General features: G+C 48.7%; 1 protein-coding gene across 3 annotated transcripts in view; it reads left to right on the forward strand.

The window, feature by feature from the left end:
* Window positions 1-5,107, forward strand: part of PDE8A (phosphodiesterase 8A) — a 110,605-nt gene extending 105,498 nt beyond the window's left edge. For 2 of the 3 annotated variants that reach the window (XM_077317467.1, XM_077317469.1), the window contains exons 19-22: window positions 194-326; window positions 2,526-2,693; window positions 3,719-3,848; window positions 4,283-5,107. In XM_077317467.1, the coding sequence (XP_077173582.1) occupies window positions 194-326; window positions 2,526-2,693; window positions 3,719-3,848; window positions 4,283-4,389 (538 nt within the window). In that variant the 3' untranslated portion in view covers window positions 4,390-5,107. The remainder of the gene's footprint in view (window positions 1-193; window positions 327-2,525; window positions 2,694-3,718; window positions 3,849-4,282) is intronic. The other variant, XM_077317468.1, reaches the window with a different exon arrangement.
* Window positions 5,108-14,222: the final 9,115 nt, after the last annotated feature.

Consider the following 14,222-nt stretch of genomic DNA (forward strand, 5'->3'; position numbering starts at 1 on the left):
TTCATGGGCTACAATTCCCATGAGAATTCTCATGGGAATTGTAGTCCCATGGGCATCTGGAGGGCCGCAGTTTGACTACCCCTCGGATAGTGACTCGATGGTCAATGGCAGGGGAGCCCCGAGGGCCACCATAGCCCTATGGCCATTAGCAAGTCAGGAGCCCATGCGTGTTTCTCTTTCCTCCTTGGCCCAGGAACGAATACCGAACCCTCCGGCAAGCCATTATCGACATGGTCCTGGCAACGGAAATGACCAAGCACTTTGAACACGTCAACAAGTTTGTCAACAGCATCAATAAGCCTTTGGCAGCCCTTGAAGAGACCGGAGTAAGTCAAATGGAGGAGGAGGGGGGCACAGGAACTTCAAACAAGGGGACCTTGCTCTGGTTCGGTCCCACTTGGAGTCCTGTGTTCAGTTTTGGGCACCCCAGTTAAAGAGGGATGTTGACAAACTGAAACATGTCCAGAGGAGGGCAACAAAGACGGTGAGGGGTTTGGAGACCAAGACGTATGAGGAAAGGTTGGGGGAGCTTGGTCTGTTTAGCCTAAAGTGGAGACAACTGAGAAGGGATCTGATAACTATCTTCAACTATTTAAAAGGCTTCCATGTAGAGGATGGAGCAGAATTGTTCTCTCTTGCCCCGGAGGGACAGACCAGAATGAAAGGGATGAAATTAATTCAAAAGAAATTCCATCTAAACATCCGGAAGAAGTTCATGACAGTCGGAGTGGTTTCTCAGAAGAACAGGCTTCCTCAGGAGCTGGCGGGTTCTCCATCTTTGGACATTTTTAAACAGAGGCTGGAGAGCCATCTGACAGAGAGGCTGATTCTGTGAAGGCTCAAGGGGGTGGCAGGTGACAGTGGACGAGCGAGAGGGTTGTGAGTGTCCTGCATAGTGCAGGGGGTTGGACTAGATGACCCATGAGATCCCTTCCAACTCTATGAGTCTATGATTCTATGATTCTTTGACTCTATGACCTACTCCTCCAAAGTTTCCAGCAGCTATCAAGTTGCTTATTGGGGAATTATCCGCTGGGTGTGTTTCGGTCTGGGAACGCTTAGTTGGAGAAGAGCTTCCATCTTCCTTATTTCGTCTAAACGATGATTACTCCATCCAGTCATGTTTTATGCCTCCCAAGGAGCTGAAGGAGGTCTGTGTGGTTCTCCCTTCCTCCATCTTATCCTGTGTGGTTGGACTGAAAGAGAGAGGGAGTCTCTCAAGGTCCCCCAAGGTCACCCAGTGAGCTTTACAGCTGAGTTGGGATTTGAGCCCAGTTCTCAGCAGGTTGGGAAGGACACCCTCAAGGCTGCAGTAGGTTGGCTGGCAGAAGAAACTTATTCGGCTAGAATAGGGAAGCCTGGGTTCTGCCTCTGATAAAGAGCAATAGAAACACTGCCGGAGAACACCGAAACTATATAGTAAAGCAAAGGAAGCAACGAATCGTGTGACCAAGATATGAATCTATGTCTTTGCTTATTTAGCCCTCTTTGGGAGCCCAGTTCCTATATAAGGGGGGAAAAGTTAGTCAAACCCCTCAGTTGCTTTGGATCCAACAGAACATTTCCATAGACAGAGCAGCATCCATCTACGGAGGGCGATGTTGGCTCCTCTCACTGAAGCCCAAAATGCCTTGAGCTACATTGGGAGAGGGCAGGTGTGTGGGGCCGGATCCCTCCCTGGGCGCAAATTGTTCCATCCGCAGAAATGCTTCATTGGATCCAAGTGATGGTCCAAAACGGATGAGCTTTCACACTACTTCAATTGGATAATATATTGTAGGGTTGGGTTCTTTGGGCCTCCTTGGGCTTCTGTGATCGCTAAAGCAGCCAAAATGTGCTTAAGCACACAACCCTGTATTGTTTCCGATATAGAATCATAGAATTGGAAAGGGACCTCATGGGCCATCTAGTCCAACCTCCTGCACTATGCAGGACACTCACATCCCAATCGCTCATCTACTGTCACCTGCCACCCCCTTGAACCTTCACAGAATCAGCCTCTCCATCAGATGGCTATCTAGCCTCTGTTTAAACATTTCCAAAGATGGAGAACCCACCACCTCTCGAGGAAGCCTGTTCCACTGAGGAACCGCTCTAACTATCAGGAACTTCTTCCGGATGTTCAAATGGAATTTCTTTTGAATTAATTTCAACCCATTCGTTCTGGTCCGTCCCTCTGGGGCAAGAGGGAACAATTCTGCTCCATCCTCTACATGGCACCCTTTTATGATACTGTGGACACGCACACATGTGCAAATGAAACAGGAGGGGAATGTTATTGCGCAGTGAAGCCAGAAACATTCTCAGAGATGGAGGTGTGATCTTATGATACCGAGCAGAGGACCAGTTCTAGGCAAGAAAACCCATCAAGTGTAGGTAAAACCTCTCCCAGCCGGTGACGAATTGGCAGATTTAGATGAACAGCGTACAGAAACCCTTTGCAATCTTGCAAGGGTATGCGTGAATAAGTTTGGAGTGCATGCATCCATTCTGACAAGGATCCTGTTTTTGCAAACTTCCATCAGAGTTTGAACAGCGAGGGCGAATCCGTCAAAACTGTCCTCACGTCTCCAGAAAACCGGATCCTGATTAAGCGGATGCTGATTAAGTGCGCCGATATATCCAACCCATGCCGACCTCTGGAGCAGTGTATCGAGTGGGCCGGTCGCATCTCCGAGGAATATTTTTCCCAGGTGGGTACGATCGGGGACGGTTGGAGAAATGTCCCCTGAAAGCGGAGGGAAAGGGGGGGTGGAGGGACTTAAAAAAGAGAGGGAGGAACGGAAAGGGGAAACGCATCATGGAAATACTTCTCTGTCACGCCTTGTTCAAAGATCTCAGGCAGGTGTGCACCGGTTGGCTCCACCTCGTTCCTGAAACCAGGTTAGGCCGAGAGAGGGACAGAGAGAGAGAGAGAGAGAGAGAGACAGAGAGACAGAGAGAGAGACAGAGAGGGGGGAGAGAGACAGAGAGACAGAGAGTGACGGAGAGAGAGACAGTGAGAGAGGGGAGAGAGAGAGACAGAGAGAGACAGAGAGAGAGACAGAGAGAAGGGGGAGAGACAGAGATAGAGAGAGACAGAGACAGAGAGAGGGGGGAGAGAGACAGAGAGACAGAGAGAGACAGAGAGAGAGACAGTGAGAGAGGGGGGAGAGGGAGAGAGAGACAGAGAGAGACAGAGAGAGAGACAGAGAGAGGGGGGGAGAGACAGAGAGAGAGACAGACAGAGAGAGAGAGAGAGAGACAGAGACACAGAGAGAGATTTTATTTATCGATGGTATAGTGGTTAGACCCAAGGCTTATAACATAGCCTCAATACAATCTTTGCAGTATCCCGTTGGTTTTGTGGGTTTATTTAGTCCCGGTTTTTCCACTCAGTACTTTCTCTGCTATCTTCCACCAGCTCTCAAAGTTTGATTTATTGCTCAGATCTGACTAATAATTTTTCTAAGTAAGTTTGGGAATCAAACGCCCTTCCGTTTGGCATTGCCTGTCTTCAGCAAGGATCCATCTGCTCTCCTGCCTGCGTTTGCCTGTCGCTTTGTTGATTCTTGACTTTGCAGAGGTCAGGCCGTTGACTCAAACCCACTTCTACCTGCCTCTCCCAACGCTGACTTTTGACGCCTAGTCCTGTGGATTCGTAATTGCTGAGCGTAATAAACAAATGAGTCCATTAGCGCTGCAATCCAACACAACTATGACGTTGTTCTCTCTGCAGACAGACGAAGAGAAGAAGCAAGGATTGCCAGTGGTGATGCCGGTTTTCGACAGGAACACCTGCAGCATCCCGAAATCTCAGATATCGTTCATTGACTATTTCATCACCGACATGTTCGATGCTTGGGACGGTAAGCAGTTTCTTTCCCAGACCCCTCTTAGGGCGGCTCAGCAGACCTTGAGGGGTACCGAAGGGGCTAAGGAGGGGCGGTGGCCATTCCCTTGTAGGAGAACTGGTACTTTTTGGATCCCTTCCAGTCCAAGAACTTTCTGAGCCCGCTGCAGCTCGCTAGTACCAAACAGGAATGTGTTCCAAGTAAAACTCAGGGCTTGTTTGGATGACCCACTTGCAGATTTGCCTTCCATTGTCGTTTTCTTATCACTGTCCGCGCCCATTTTTATCGGGTTCTGTAGCACTTTGGGCGGTAACAGTTAAAATCCGAAATGGTCACCCTCCCCCTGTCCCATCCGCGGCACGGACTTTACAAGCGCGGGGGGGGGGGACTCCCGCCACCACCCCCCGCCCATTCCCCTGCCAAGTAAACGGCTTGTCTCCTCTCTTCAGCGTTTGCAGACCTGCCGAATTTGATGCAGCACCTGGAAAGCAACTTCAAGTACTGGAAGGGGCTGGACGACAGGAAGCTACGGACTCTGCGGCCCCCGCCCGAATAGCCATCAGCCCCCCCCTCCCCTCCCCCTGAGTATGTACTTTTGCCCATCTGGAAAAACGTTCCTTCAAGTCCAGATCTGACGGTGCATTCTCAGACTGGTTTGGGAGCTCTTCAGTATTACAAATAAGGCCTACCTGTGCACATCTTTGGGAGACAGTCCCAGAAAGCCCTTGAGATCAGCAGTAGGCACCTGCTGGCTGCCACCCAAGGACTGGGTCGCAAGCCAAGACTTCAGGTTTAATTACACTGGGTGGCCGCAGGGCCTACAACTGGAGAGGGTGGGCAAGCTAATCATCCCCCCCCCCTTTGTCTTGTTTTTTTTTTTCCTCCTGGCATTCTCCTTGCATCAGACCGTGACGCTCAAAGGCACCGAAAGACTGAACAAGCAATGGCGGGGGAAAACCCAGCGTCGACAAGGAGATGCGCTTTTTGAAACGAGCACTTCAAAGAAAAGTTACATCAAACGATCCGATATTTGGCGAAGGAGTTTCGTTCTTTTCTCCTTTTTGTCTTGGTCTTCTGGAAAAATGGACCTCTATTTTTTAATATCACCGAAGGTGCAAAATCAGTCCTGGCCGGGCACTACTGAGAACGAACTCTCTTCCGAGAAATTTAGTAGCAAACGTTGACAAACAAGAAACCAAACCCAAACCCTGCGCATTTTTTTTTGTTTTTGAAGCTGATTGTTAGGCCTCTATGATTAAAATGTGTTTTATTTATTTTGTCAAATGTTTAATATTTTCTATGAATTTATATATATATATATATATATAAATATATATAACAAAACCTTCCGAAGCCAAAGCCAACTTTAGACACATTGAAGATTGACATGATTCATACTCGTTATGCGTTTAATCGACATGCAAAAACCTTTTATTTTCATAATGCAAAACGGCGTACAAATGAAGAGAGGACACCTTTTTATTGCACTGTAAGGATAAATGCATATGTTGAAATATTGTCCAATTCTATGTTAATTAAAATAAGGTTTTTTTATATATATATATAAGGAGAAAAAAAACAACAGCATCAACCACAAAGGATCTCATTGTAGAGGGGAAATTGAAATAAAAACTGATACATCCTTATGAGCAGTGACAGAATTAGATTCTGATCCTAAACTCACTGGCTTGGGTGCCAGCCAGTGATCCCAATTAGACTTTCAAGTGAATGGGAATCCAGTGCTCCACATGTCCAGGTACTTGCCATTCTGCAGAGAAAAATGCTCCGTGGGTGCATACTTAAGTGGAGCATTGTCTAAAGGTGAGAATGGGAAAACTTCCAGGGCTACACAGGCAGCTTGGCCTCAATCCAGAAAAGGGCAGGGAAAGTACCTGCACAGCTGCCACTCTGACTTGCATGGGTGCCACTCATGCCCAGGGCTGCACTCCTGTAAAGGTCTCAATATTTCCTTCTTTCCTCCCTCGCTCTTCCCTGTTTACCTTTGGCTATGCAGGCAGAGCACCAAGCCAGCCAGTCCTAGCAGTGGGAGACCAAAGCACAGCTCCAGAGATAATCCAGCCATTCCTCCCCTCCTTAGATTTCCTGCTTGCCTCCCGGGTAATTTGTGGGCTGTAGCCCTGGGCAGGACTGAGGATTACGCTGATGCGGGTCCCTTGCCTTTTCCACAGCTGCACGTGCAAGGGGAGACAGGTGCTGTATTCGACCAGCGGCTTTTAAGTCTTGTTCTCCGAGGCGACGGCAGCCTGGCTTGTCTTTGCACAGCGGAAGGCAGGCTGCGTTTGCAGAGAATGCCTGATCTCTACTCTCGATCATCTCATTTTCCAACCAATGAGATCTGGGTGGCCCTCTGTCCGGCGCTCGCTGTGTGTTTTCCAGCTGTGCTGGTTTGCTGGTCTCTTTGTTAGCAGGCCCACTCTGGAAAAGCAGGGGCCGCTGATATTTTTAGGCGCAACGACCTCCAACCGGCTACTGGGGTGGAACTGCAATCGTGTCCGTCAGCAGTTTCCCAAGCCCTGTGTTGTGTCTGTGTTCTGCTTTTATCCACAACAGTGTGACGGTCAAGCGTTATCTCAAGGGACTGGGGAGGCCCCCTCTCGATCCTCTCTGGGACTAACCAGACAAAGGGCCAGATCACCAGTGCTCTCCCCCCCCCCGACCCCCTTTGGTAAATACCACCTGTGGGAGCCCCATAGCGAAATGGGAAGGGCAGGCTACAAAAATCAACTTTGTATTTATTTGTTTATTTCTACGGAGAAAAGCTCTGTGGATAGGGTTGCCAGGACCCCTCTGGGCAGGGAATTTGGGGTTGTGGGTTTCGGAATGCAAGATCCAGGTTGGGAAACACCCAGCAATTTGGGGTTGGCGTATGGGGAGGGCAGGGCCCTAGAATCCACCCTTCAAAGCAGCCATATTCCTACCGGGGACCTGATTACTGTAGTCTGAAGATGAGCTGTAATTCCGGGGGATCCCCAGGTCTCACCTGGAGGCTGGCATCCCTATCTATGAAGGCTTTGCAGATAAGCCCACTGAGGTTATGGGCCCTTTCACTTTTGGTTTGTTTTCAGTAATCTCCTTGCCTGCACGTGTAATTCAAGTATTTTCTGTGAAGGCTTAAGGGGGTGGCAGGTTACAGTAGATGAGCGATGGGGTTGTGAGTGTCCTGCATAGTGCAGGGGGTTGGACTAGATGGCCCATGAGGTCCCTTCCTACTCTCGGATTCTATGATTCTATGATTCTGCATGCCGATTACCTGGAATTCAAAGATCTATATTCTCTTCTAATTTACAGCAGCTCCCCTGGAGCTGTTATACATGGGATTACAATTTAGGCTCAAGATCATAGGGAAAAATCCCCATGTGATAGTAGCATCCTGTAAATGTGGCCTACTGTGTCAAATAATTGCCTCTCCACAGCCATTTCAGATTAAAAACCCTTCCTGTCCTGACCCGGCCACGAAGAAGAACTTGAGACCCAATTTATGGTCAACCGTTCCTTAAATGTTTTGTAACGAAACGCTGGTTTTGCCTTATTTTGTGCAGTATTTCTTACAGGGTCCACCTGAAGAGGGTAAGGGCGTTAAATATTTAATGATCAACAGTGCTTCATAGCCTCTGGGCACAATCCGGGGGGAGTGCTGCCTGCGTCAGCAACACTGCGGTGAATGGAGGCCACACACCTGTTTGCCTAGCATAGCTCTTGTTACTGCATCCTAATGTATTCAAAAAGAAAGACAGAAAGCCATCTTTCCCCACGTGGCTTGTTTTTTTATGTGCTTCTCTCCCTCCTGCCTTTTCTCATTGCCCTGATGAAGGACAGGATAGCAGCCAGGAAAACTTTTTAAATTCCAGATCTCTGTAGAGGCTCCGTCCCTTCGCTATTTCAGTGGAAAAGTTGTAGGCCTGCAAGGCTCATAGAGTCATAGAAGCATAGAGGTGGAAGGGACCTCCTGGGTCATCTAGTCCAACCCCCTGCACTGTGCAGGACACTCACATCCCTATTGCTCATCCACTGTGACCTGCCACCCTCTTGAGCCTTTCCAGAATCAGCCTCTCCGTCAGATGGCTCTCCAGCCTCTGTTTAAAAATCTCCAAAGATGGAGAACCCACTCATAGGAAGGACCCTCTCCCCCCCCCTCCACTTTTTCAGTGGGTCTGGCCCAGGCCTCAGGCTCCCCCCCCCCTTGCGTCACCCCAGTTTGCAGAAAAATGTGTTTAGTGCAAACGTTTCCCCGATTTGCAGATTTAGATCGCTGCAGAAGATTTGCAGATTTAGATCGCTGCAGCTATTTAACAGATAAATAGCTATTCCTAGCAGACGGCGGGAATTTTTTTAAACAAGCATATTTTAAGAAGTGTCGAAATTTTACCCAGTGGTCCTCTCAAGCATTTTGCTATGTTTGTTTATTCGTAATTGGCACACTGCGCCATAGACATGAGAAATTAAAAACACCAGCAAGAACGTTGCTTTTAAAATAAACCCCGGAGGCTCTTTGTTTCTTTGCTCTCAGATGTCCCTGTCCCCTGACCTCTCCCCTTGCTTAGCCTTTTACACAAGTTAACGTCTCCTCCATTCTTTTTCCCTGGGCGAAAGACGCCGGAAATGGGCCAGGATAACATCAGACGCCCTTTGCACTTGAGCATGTTTTGAGAAAGACAGAGACTTTCAGCCTGCTCGGACAATGGTGTCTACTAACAGGCCCAACATGCAAATGTCTCCACCAGGGGCTTGGAAGACCTCTCTGAAATATCACGCATACCCATCCCGTGTTGTTTCCTGTGCCCATCTCCTCCCTCTTCCCTTGGATGCAGCAAACTCACAGGAAGAGAAGCCAATGTGCATAGTTACTTAATTTCTAATCCGTCTTTCTCTCAGAGGCTCAAGGTGGAGCACGCAGCGTAAGGCTAAGCAATGCGACCGTGCTAGGATTACGAAAACTAGAGACAGAGCAGCAACGTGTAGGAGGTATGCCAGTGCAGAAAACAGACTTGCAAAAGTAGGAGAGAATGCAGTAGAGCAGGGTTGGCCAACCTGTGGCTCTGCAGATGTCCATGGGCTACAATTGCAGGGGCTCATGGGAATTGGAGAGCTACAGTCTGCCCACCTGTGCAGTAGAGCAGGGGTAGTCAACCTGTGGTCCTCCAGATGTCCATGGACTACAGTTCCCATGAGCCCCTGCCAGCGTTTGCTGGCAGGGGCTCATGGGAATTGTAGTCCATGGACATCTGGAGGACCACAGGTTGACTACCCCTGCAGTAAAGGATCTGGCTGCCTGGGACACCGGGCTATATTGATTTCTGATCAGTTCGAGTGAGGCCATTCCTCATTTAGATGTTTCAGGACATGACCGCGTATTCCAAAAAAGAAAGGTTAGCTACTGCTGAGAACAGAACTCTGCCTCCCCTGCGGCATCATTTGACATTAATTATCTTCGTTCCCTCCTGTCAGCAATATCCGCTGACAGAGTGTGCAGGCAAAGGAAAAGCACAATGTCACAATGTTAAGTCATTGGGATAGGTTTTGCTAGGTTCTGGTGGGCCTAGTTCCTCCGATCCCGTGCAGGGTTTCTTCCTAGGATCAAATTCCACCCTTGTCTTTAATGGGTGCTTATCCGTTTGAGTGCTGACCGTCCGGCCTTTGTGAGGGTCATAACGCTCATGTCTTCATCTGGCTGTGCGGATTGGTGTGCCTTTGCAAAACCAGTGCTTCCTATCCAGCTTGGTGGAGAGCCTGCTTGGTGTAGTGGTTGGGAGTGCAGACTTCGAATCTGGCGAGCCAGGATTGATTCCCCGCTCCTCCCCCTCATGCAGCCAGCTGGGTGACCTTGGGCTCGCCACAGCACTGATAAAGCTGTTCTGACTGAGCAGTGATATCAGGGCTCTCTCAGCCTCACCCACCCCACAGGGTGTCTGTTGTGGGGAGAGGAAAGGGAAGGCGAATGTAAGCCGCTTTGAGCCTCCTTCGGGTAGAGAAAAGCAGCATATAAGAACCAATTCTTTTTCTTCTTCTTCAGTAATCTCAGGGCTCTCTCAGCCTCACCCATCTCACAGGGTGTCTGTTGTGGGGAGAGGAAAGGGAAGGCAATTGTAAGCCGCTTTGAGACTCCTTCGGGTAGGGAAAAGCGGCATATAAGAACCAACTCTTCTTCTTCTTCTTCTTCTTCTTCTTCAGTAATATCAAGGCTCTCTCAGCCTCACCTCCCTCACAGGGTGTCTGTTGTGGGGAGAGGAAAGGGAAAGCGATTGGAAACTGCTTTGAGACTCCTTTGGCCAGTGAAAAACAGGGCATAAAACCAACTCTTCTTCTTCTGGATAGGAAGCAAACAAACAGAATGCTAATTGGGAGACGGTTGCTCAGCCCTTTAATATCAAAGGACCAATATTTTATTTCTTTATAAGGATGCCCAAGAGGAGATGTGTTGCAAAGACGGAGAGGGCGAAGGCAGTCTAATCCCTTTTCCGACAGAAGTGCAGAATGACTCAACGCAGGGAAGGTAGTATTGATAGAATAAATGTCCCGAAATCCACAATGTGCTGTTAATGCCATTACATGGCATTTGGATCTAGGCTGACCGGCCCGTGCTGCTACTTAATTCATTTTGCCACCAATCCAGTTATGTTTCAATTGCCTAGTTGCAGTCCAACAAGAATTGCGTGCGCTGTTGATAACTATTCACCTACAGGGTACTAGAGTAGTTCAGCAGTGGAATAGGCTGCCTAAGGAGGTGGTGAGCTCCCCCTCACTGGCAGTCTTCAAGCAAAGGTCGGATGCACACTTTTCTTGGATGCTTTAGGATGCTTAGGGCTGATCCTGCGTTGAGCAGGGGGTTGGACTAGATGGCCTGTATGGCCCCTTCCAACTCTATGATTCTATGATTCTATGATTCTATGATTCTATGATTCTATGATTCTATGAGCAGGGGGTTGGACTAGAAGGCCTGTGTGGCCCCTTCCAACTCTATGATTCTATGAGCAGGGGGTTGGACTAGATGGCCTGTATGGCCACTTCCCACTCTATGATTCTATGATTCTATGAGCAGGGGGTTGGACTAGATGGCCTGTATGGTCCCTTCTAACTCTATGATTCTATGATTCTATGAGCAGGGGGTTGGACTAGATGGCCTGTATGGTCCCTTCTAACTCTATGATTCTATGATTCTATGAGCAGGGGGTTGGACTAGATGGCCTGTGTGGCCCCTTCCAACTCTATGATTCTATGATTCTATGATTCTAGGATTCTAGGATTCTAGGATTCTAGGATTCTAGGATTCTAGGATTCTATGTGCCGGTCCATCTTTTCAGTGTTGTATAGTAGAAACGGAAGCAGGACGGAGTAAAAGTTGAGGTTTCTTAACAGCCCTGGAAGGGTCTCCCAAATGGGTGGGATTTAATTAATTAAAAAAATTTTTTTTATTTGTTAAGCATTTATCAGTTGATACGACCGTATATGTGCATGTTGACCCACCCTTCCCTCCCAAAACAGCCAAAGATGGGCCTGGGGGGGTGGGATGGGAAGGGGAGGGGCCTCAGGTGGGCGTGTCCACAGCTCTGCTTCCCAACCCTATTCTGCACGATGGAGCCACTTCTGGGGTTCCTCAAAGCCTGCAGAATGTTTCAGGGGTTTCTCAACAGTAAAAAAGACAGAGGACGGCTGTTCTAGATTTGACACCCAAACCAAACTCTGCGCTAATCAGAACAGTGAATCTGGGGATAGATTGCATCTAGCTGCCATTGGAAGGCTCTGGCTGGGTCGATCAATGTAAAAGGTGTTCGTTTTTTTAAAGGCATGTTTGGTTACTCCTTGTGTTTTATTGTAGGCTTAAATAGCATTAACGGAGCCCGCGGCCCGCGAAACAATATCAGAAGAGAGACTGGTCTCCCGCTGGGACTTGGCTTCCTCTTACAGGTGGAGGCCGATTTGACGCTTAACTCTTTTATTGTGCTCAGCGGGCGTTCACGGAGACCGTGCGTAAATGCGGCCTATGCCGTTGTCCTGCACGATGCCCGGCTTCCTATTTTGCTCAGCTCAGGTTTATGCAGATGCCTGATTTCCCAAGGCTACAGCTTCAGCTACGTCAGTTGCTTTTAAAGAAAAAAATGACACTCCCCATCCCCACTGATTATTTCATAAGGTGAGGACCGCTTTCCTGCATTTGGAGCAAAAAACACATGACTTTGGGCGTTCTTTTGTGTTCATTGCCGGTTTTAGAAGGTGATATGCTTGTAAGGTTTCTTGGACTGCAGTCTCTTTGGGACATGACGTTTTTATTCTCCAAACTGACTGAAGGCTGCGGTCGGAGAACTGGCATAAGAACGTCCCATTCCAGCCGAATTACCGCTGGGGCGATCCCAGTGCTGGCCTCCGGATTTGGGGAAGCCGTAAAAAGCAGGGCATGCCCGGCAAGAATTATTTTGGCTCCGCTTCTTGGGCGACCAGTTTGAACGGCCTGGGATTGGAGATGCCTCTCTTTGCTTCCCTGGAACCAGTTCGGAGCACGCAGCTTTTGAATTCCGTCTTGCAGGCCTAGGGAAAGCGAAAGCTCAGTTTAAAGTTTGTATCCGTGTCAAGCTGGACCCAAAGCAAAGAAGCCTTCCTCTGACAGAGCGGGCGTCCCACTGGAGGAAAAGCTGCTTCTGCACGAGTAGAAGTTGGCTCCAGGGCAAAGTGTTTAACGGCCTTGTAAAGTTACACAGCTGAGGATCTGTCTTGGCATCTGGGCTGTGGGATTGGCTTCTGGGTGCAGAAAGCTTGCCTGTGACTGAACCGTTATATACAGAGAGAGAGAGAGAGAGAGAGAGAGAGAGAGAGAGAGGCTGGGCACAGCAGCGTCTGCCTTTGCCAAAGGAAGTTATGTCCCGTCCCCCCTTCGTCGAACTTTCCAAGGAAATCTCCGCTGGTGGAATTTTGTTTAGTGAAAGGGAAGGGGGAAAGGACGCTCTTTGAGAGGACTGTCTAAACAAGGGCTGTCTAATCCGAATGGAATCCTCATCTTGGGTGGGCGAGAGGCTCTAAGCCAGACGGTTTAATAAGAAAATTACGTTGAACCACATCAGGGCCGGGGCCTGGGCTCTTCAAATATCTGAGACGTATTTCACGCGGACACGGTCAATATTTACAGTGCAGAAGGCATTTGCGATTTCTTGGTTACAGCAGGAAGGCGAAAGCCCCACGCACCAGCTATGTACATGCACGTTTCACGGTGCCACACAGATAAGCCACATCGGGGCTGATTCGCGCACATGTGCACATGGCTTGATTTCTGGTCAACTGTTTTCCTATTGAGAACCCCCTGAAACATTCTTAAGGCTTCCAGACACCCCAAAAGTGGCACGATCGTGCAGAATATGGCTGGGAAGCAGAGCTGTGGACATGCCCACCTGGGGCCCCTCCCCTTCCAACCTGTTTCAGGCCCATCATTGGCCATTGGGCGGGTCAACATGACCATATATGGTTGCATCACCTGATAAATCATAGAATCATAGAATCATAGAGTTGGAAGGGGCCATGCAGGCCATCTAGTCCAGCCCCCTGCTCAACGCAGGATCAGCCCAAAGCATCCTAAAGCAAATGTTTAACAAATTTTATAAATATATGATGTGAAGGCTCAAGGGGGTGGCAGATTACAGTGGATGAGCAATAGGGTTGTGAAAGGTATTTGTAAGCTGCTTTGGAACTCTTTCAGGTAGCAAAAGCAGGGTATAAAGCCCCCAGCTCTTCTTCTCTTCTAAATAAAAGCACATAGCAAAAGATAGGGAGGGGAGGGGTTGTCGCAGTTTAAAACTTTTATTACGCTTTGGTGCCAGCAAAAATAATAAAATTAGTTGCCGCATTTTATGGAACAGATTTCTTTTGAGGATACCCTAAAGACAACCATGAAGCCTACAACCTCCTTTCTCCCTTCCAATTTCAGCTTCCCCGGGCGTAGATGGTATCATTTCGCTCTCTAAGACAGCTTGTCAGCCGATAGCTCCCTCTTGTGTGTTAACAAGGCCTTTGCTTGACTGGGGTTTGCTACGGCTGTTGGGAAAGAAAGAGACCTGCAGTATGGCCCCGTGGCCCATGTTGGCTTTAGACCCAGGCTTTGGCTGTTCCTGGGTCTTCAGGACCCCTCGAAGAAGCCTTTTTCTGTAACCTTTGATAGGAGAACCAGAACTGTTCAGAAGGGAAACAGCAGTGCCGAAGAACAGAATTCTACAGAGAGGGCATTTATGTGAAACTAATAGGAGCAGCCCAGCCCAGGAGTAGCCAAACTGCAGCTCTCCAGATGTCCATGGACTACAATTCCCACGATGCTAGCAAAGGCTTGTGGGGATTGTAGTCCATGGACATCTGGAGGGCCACAGTTTGGCTTCTTCTGGGCTAGCTCAATCT

The sequence above is a fragment of the Paroedura picta genome, chromosome 18 (genome assembly GCF_049243985.1).
Source record: "Paroedura picta isolate Pp20150507F chromosome 18, Ppicta_v3.0, whole genome shotgun sequence".
NCBI lineage: Eukaryota > Metazoa > Chordata > Lepidosauria > Squamata > Gekkonidae > Paroedura > Paroedura picta.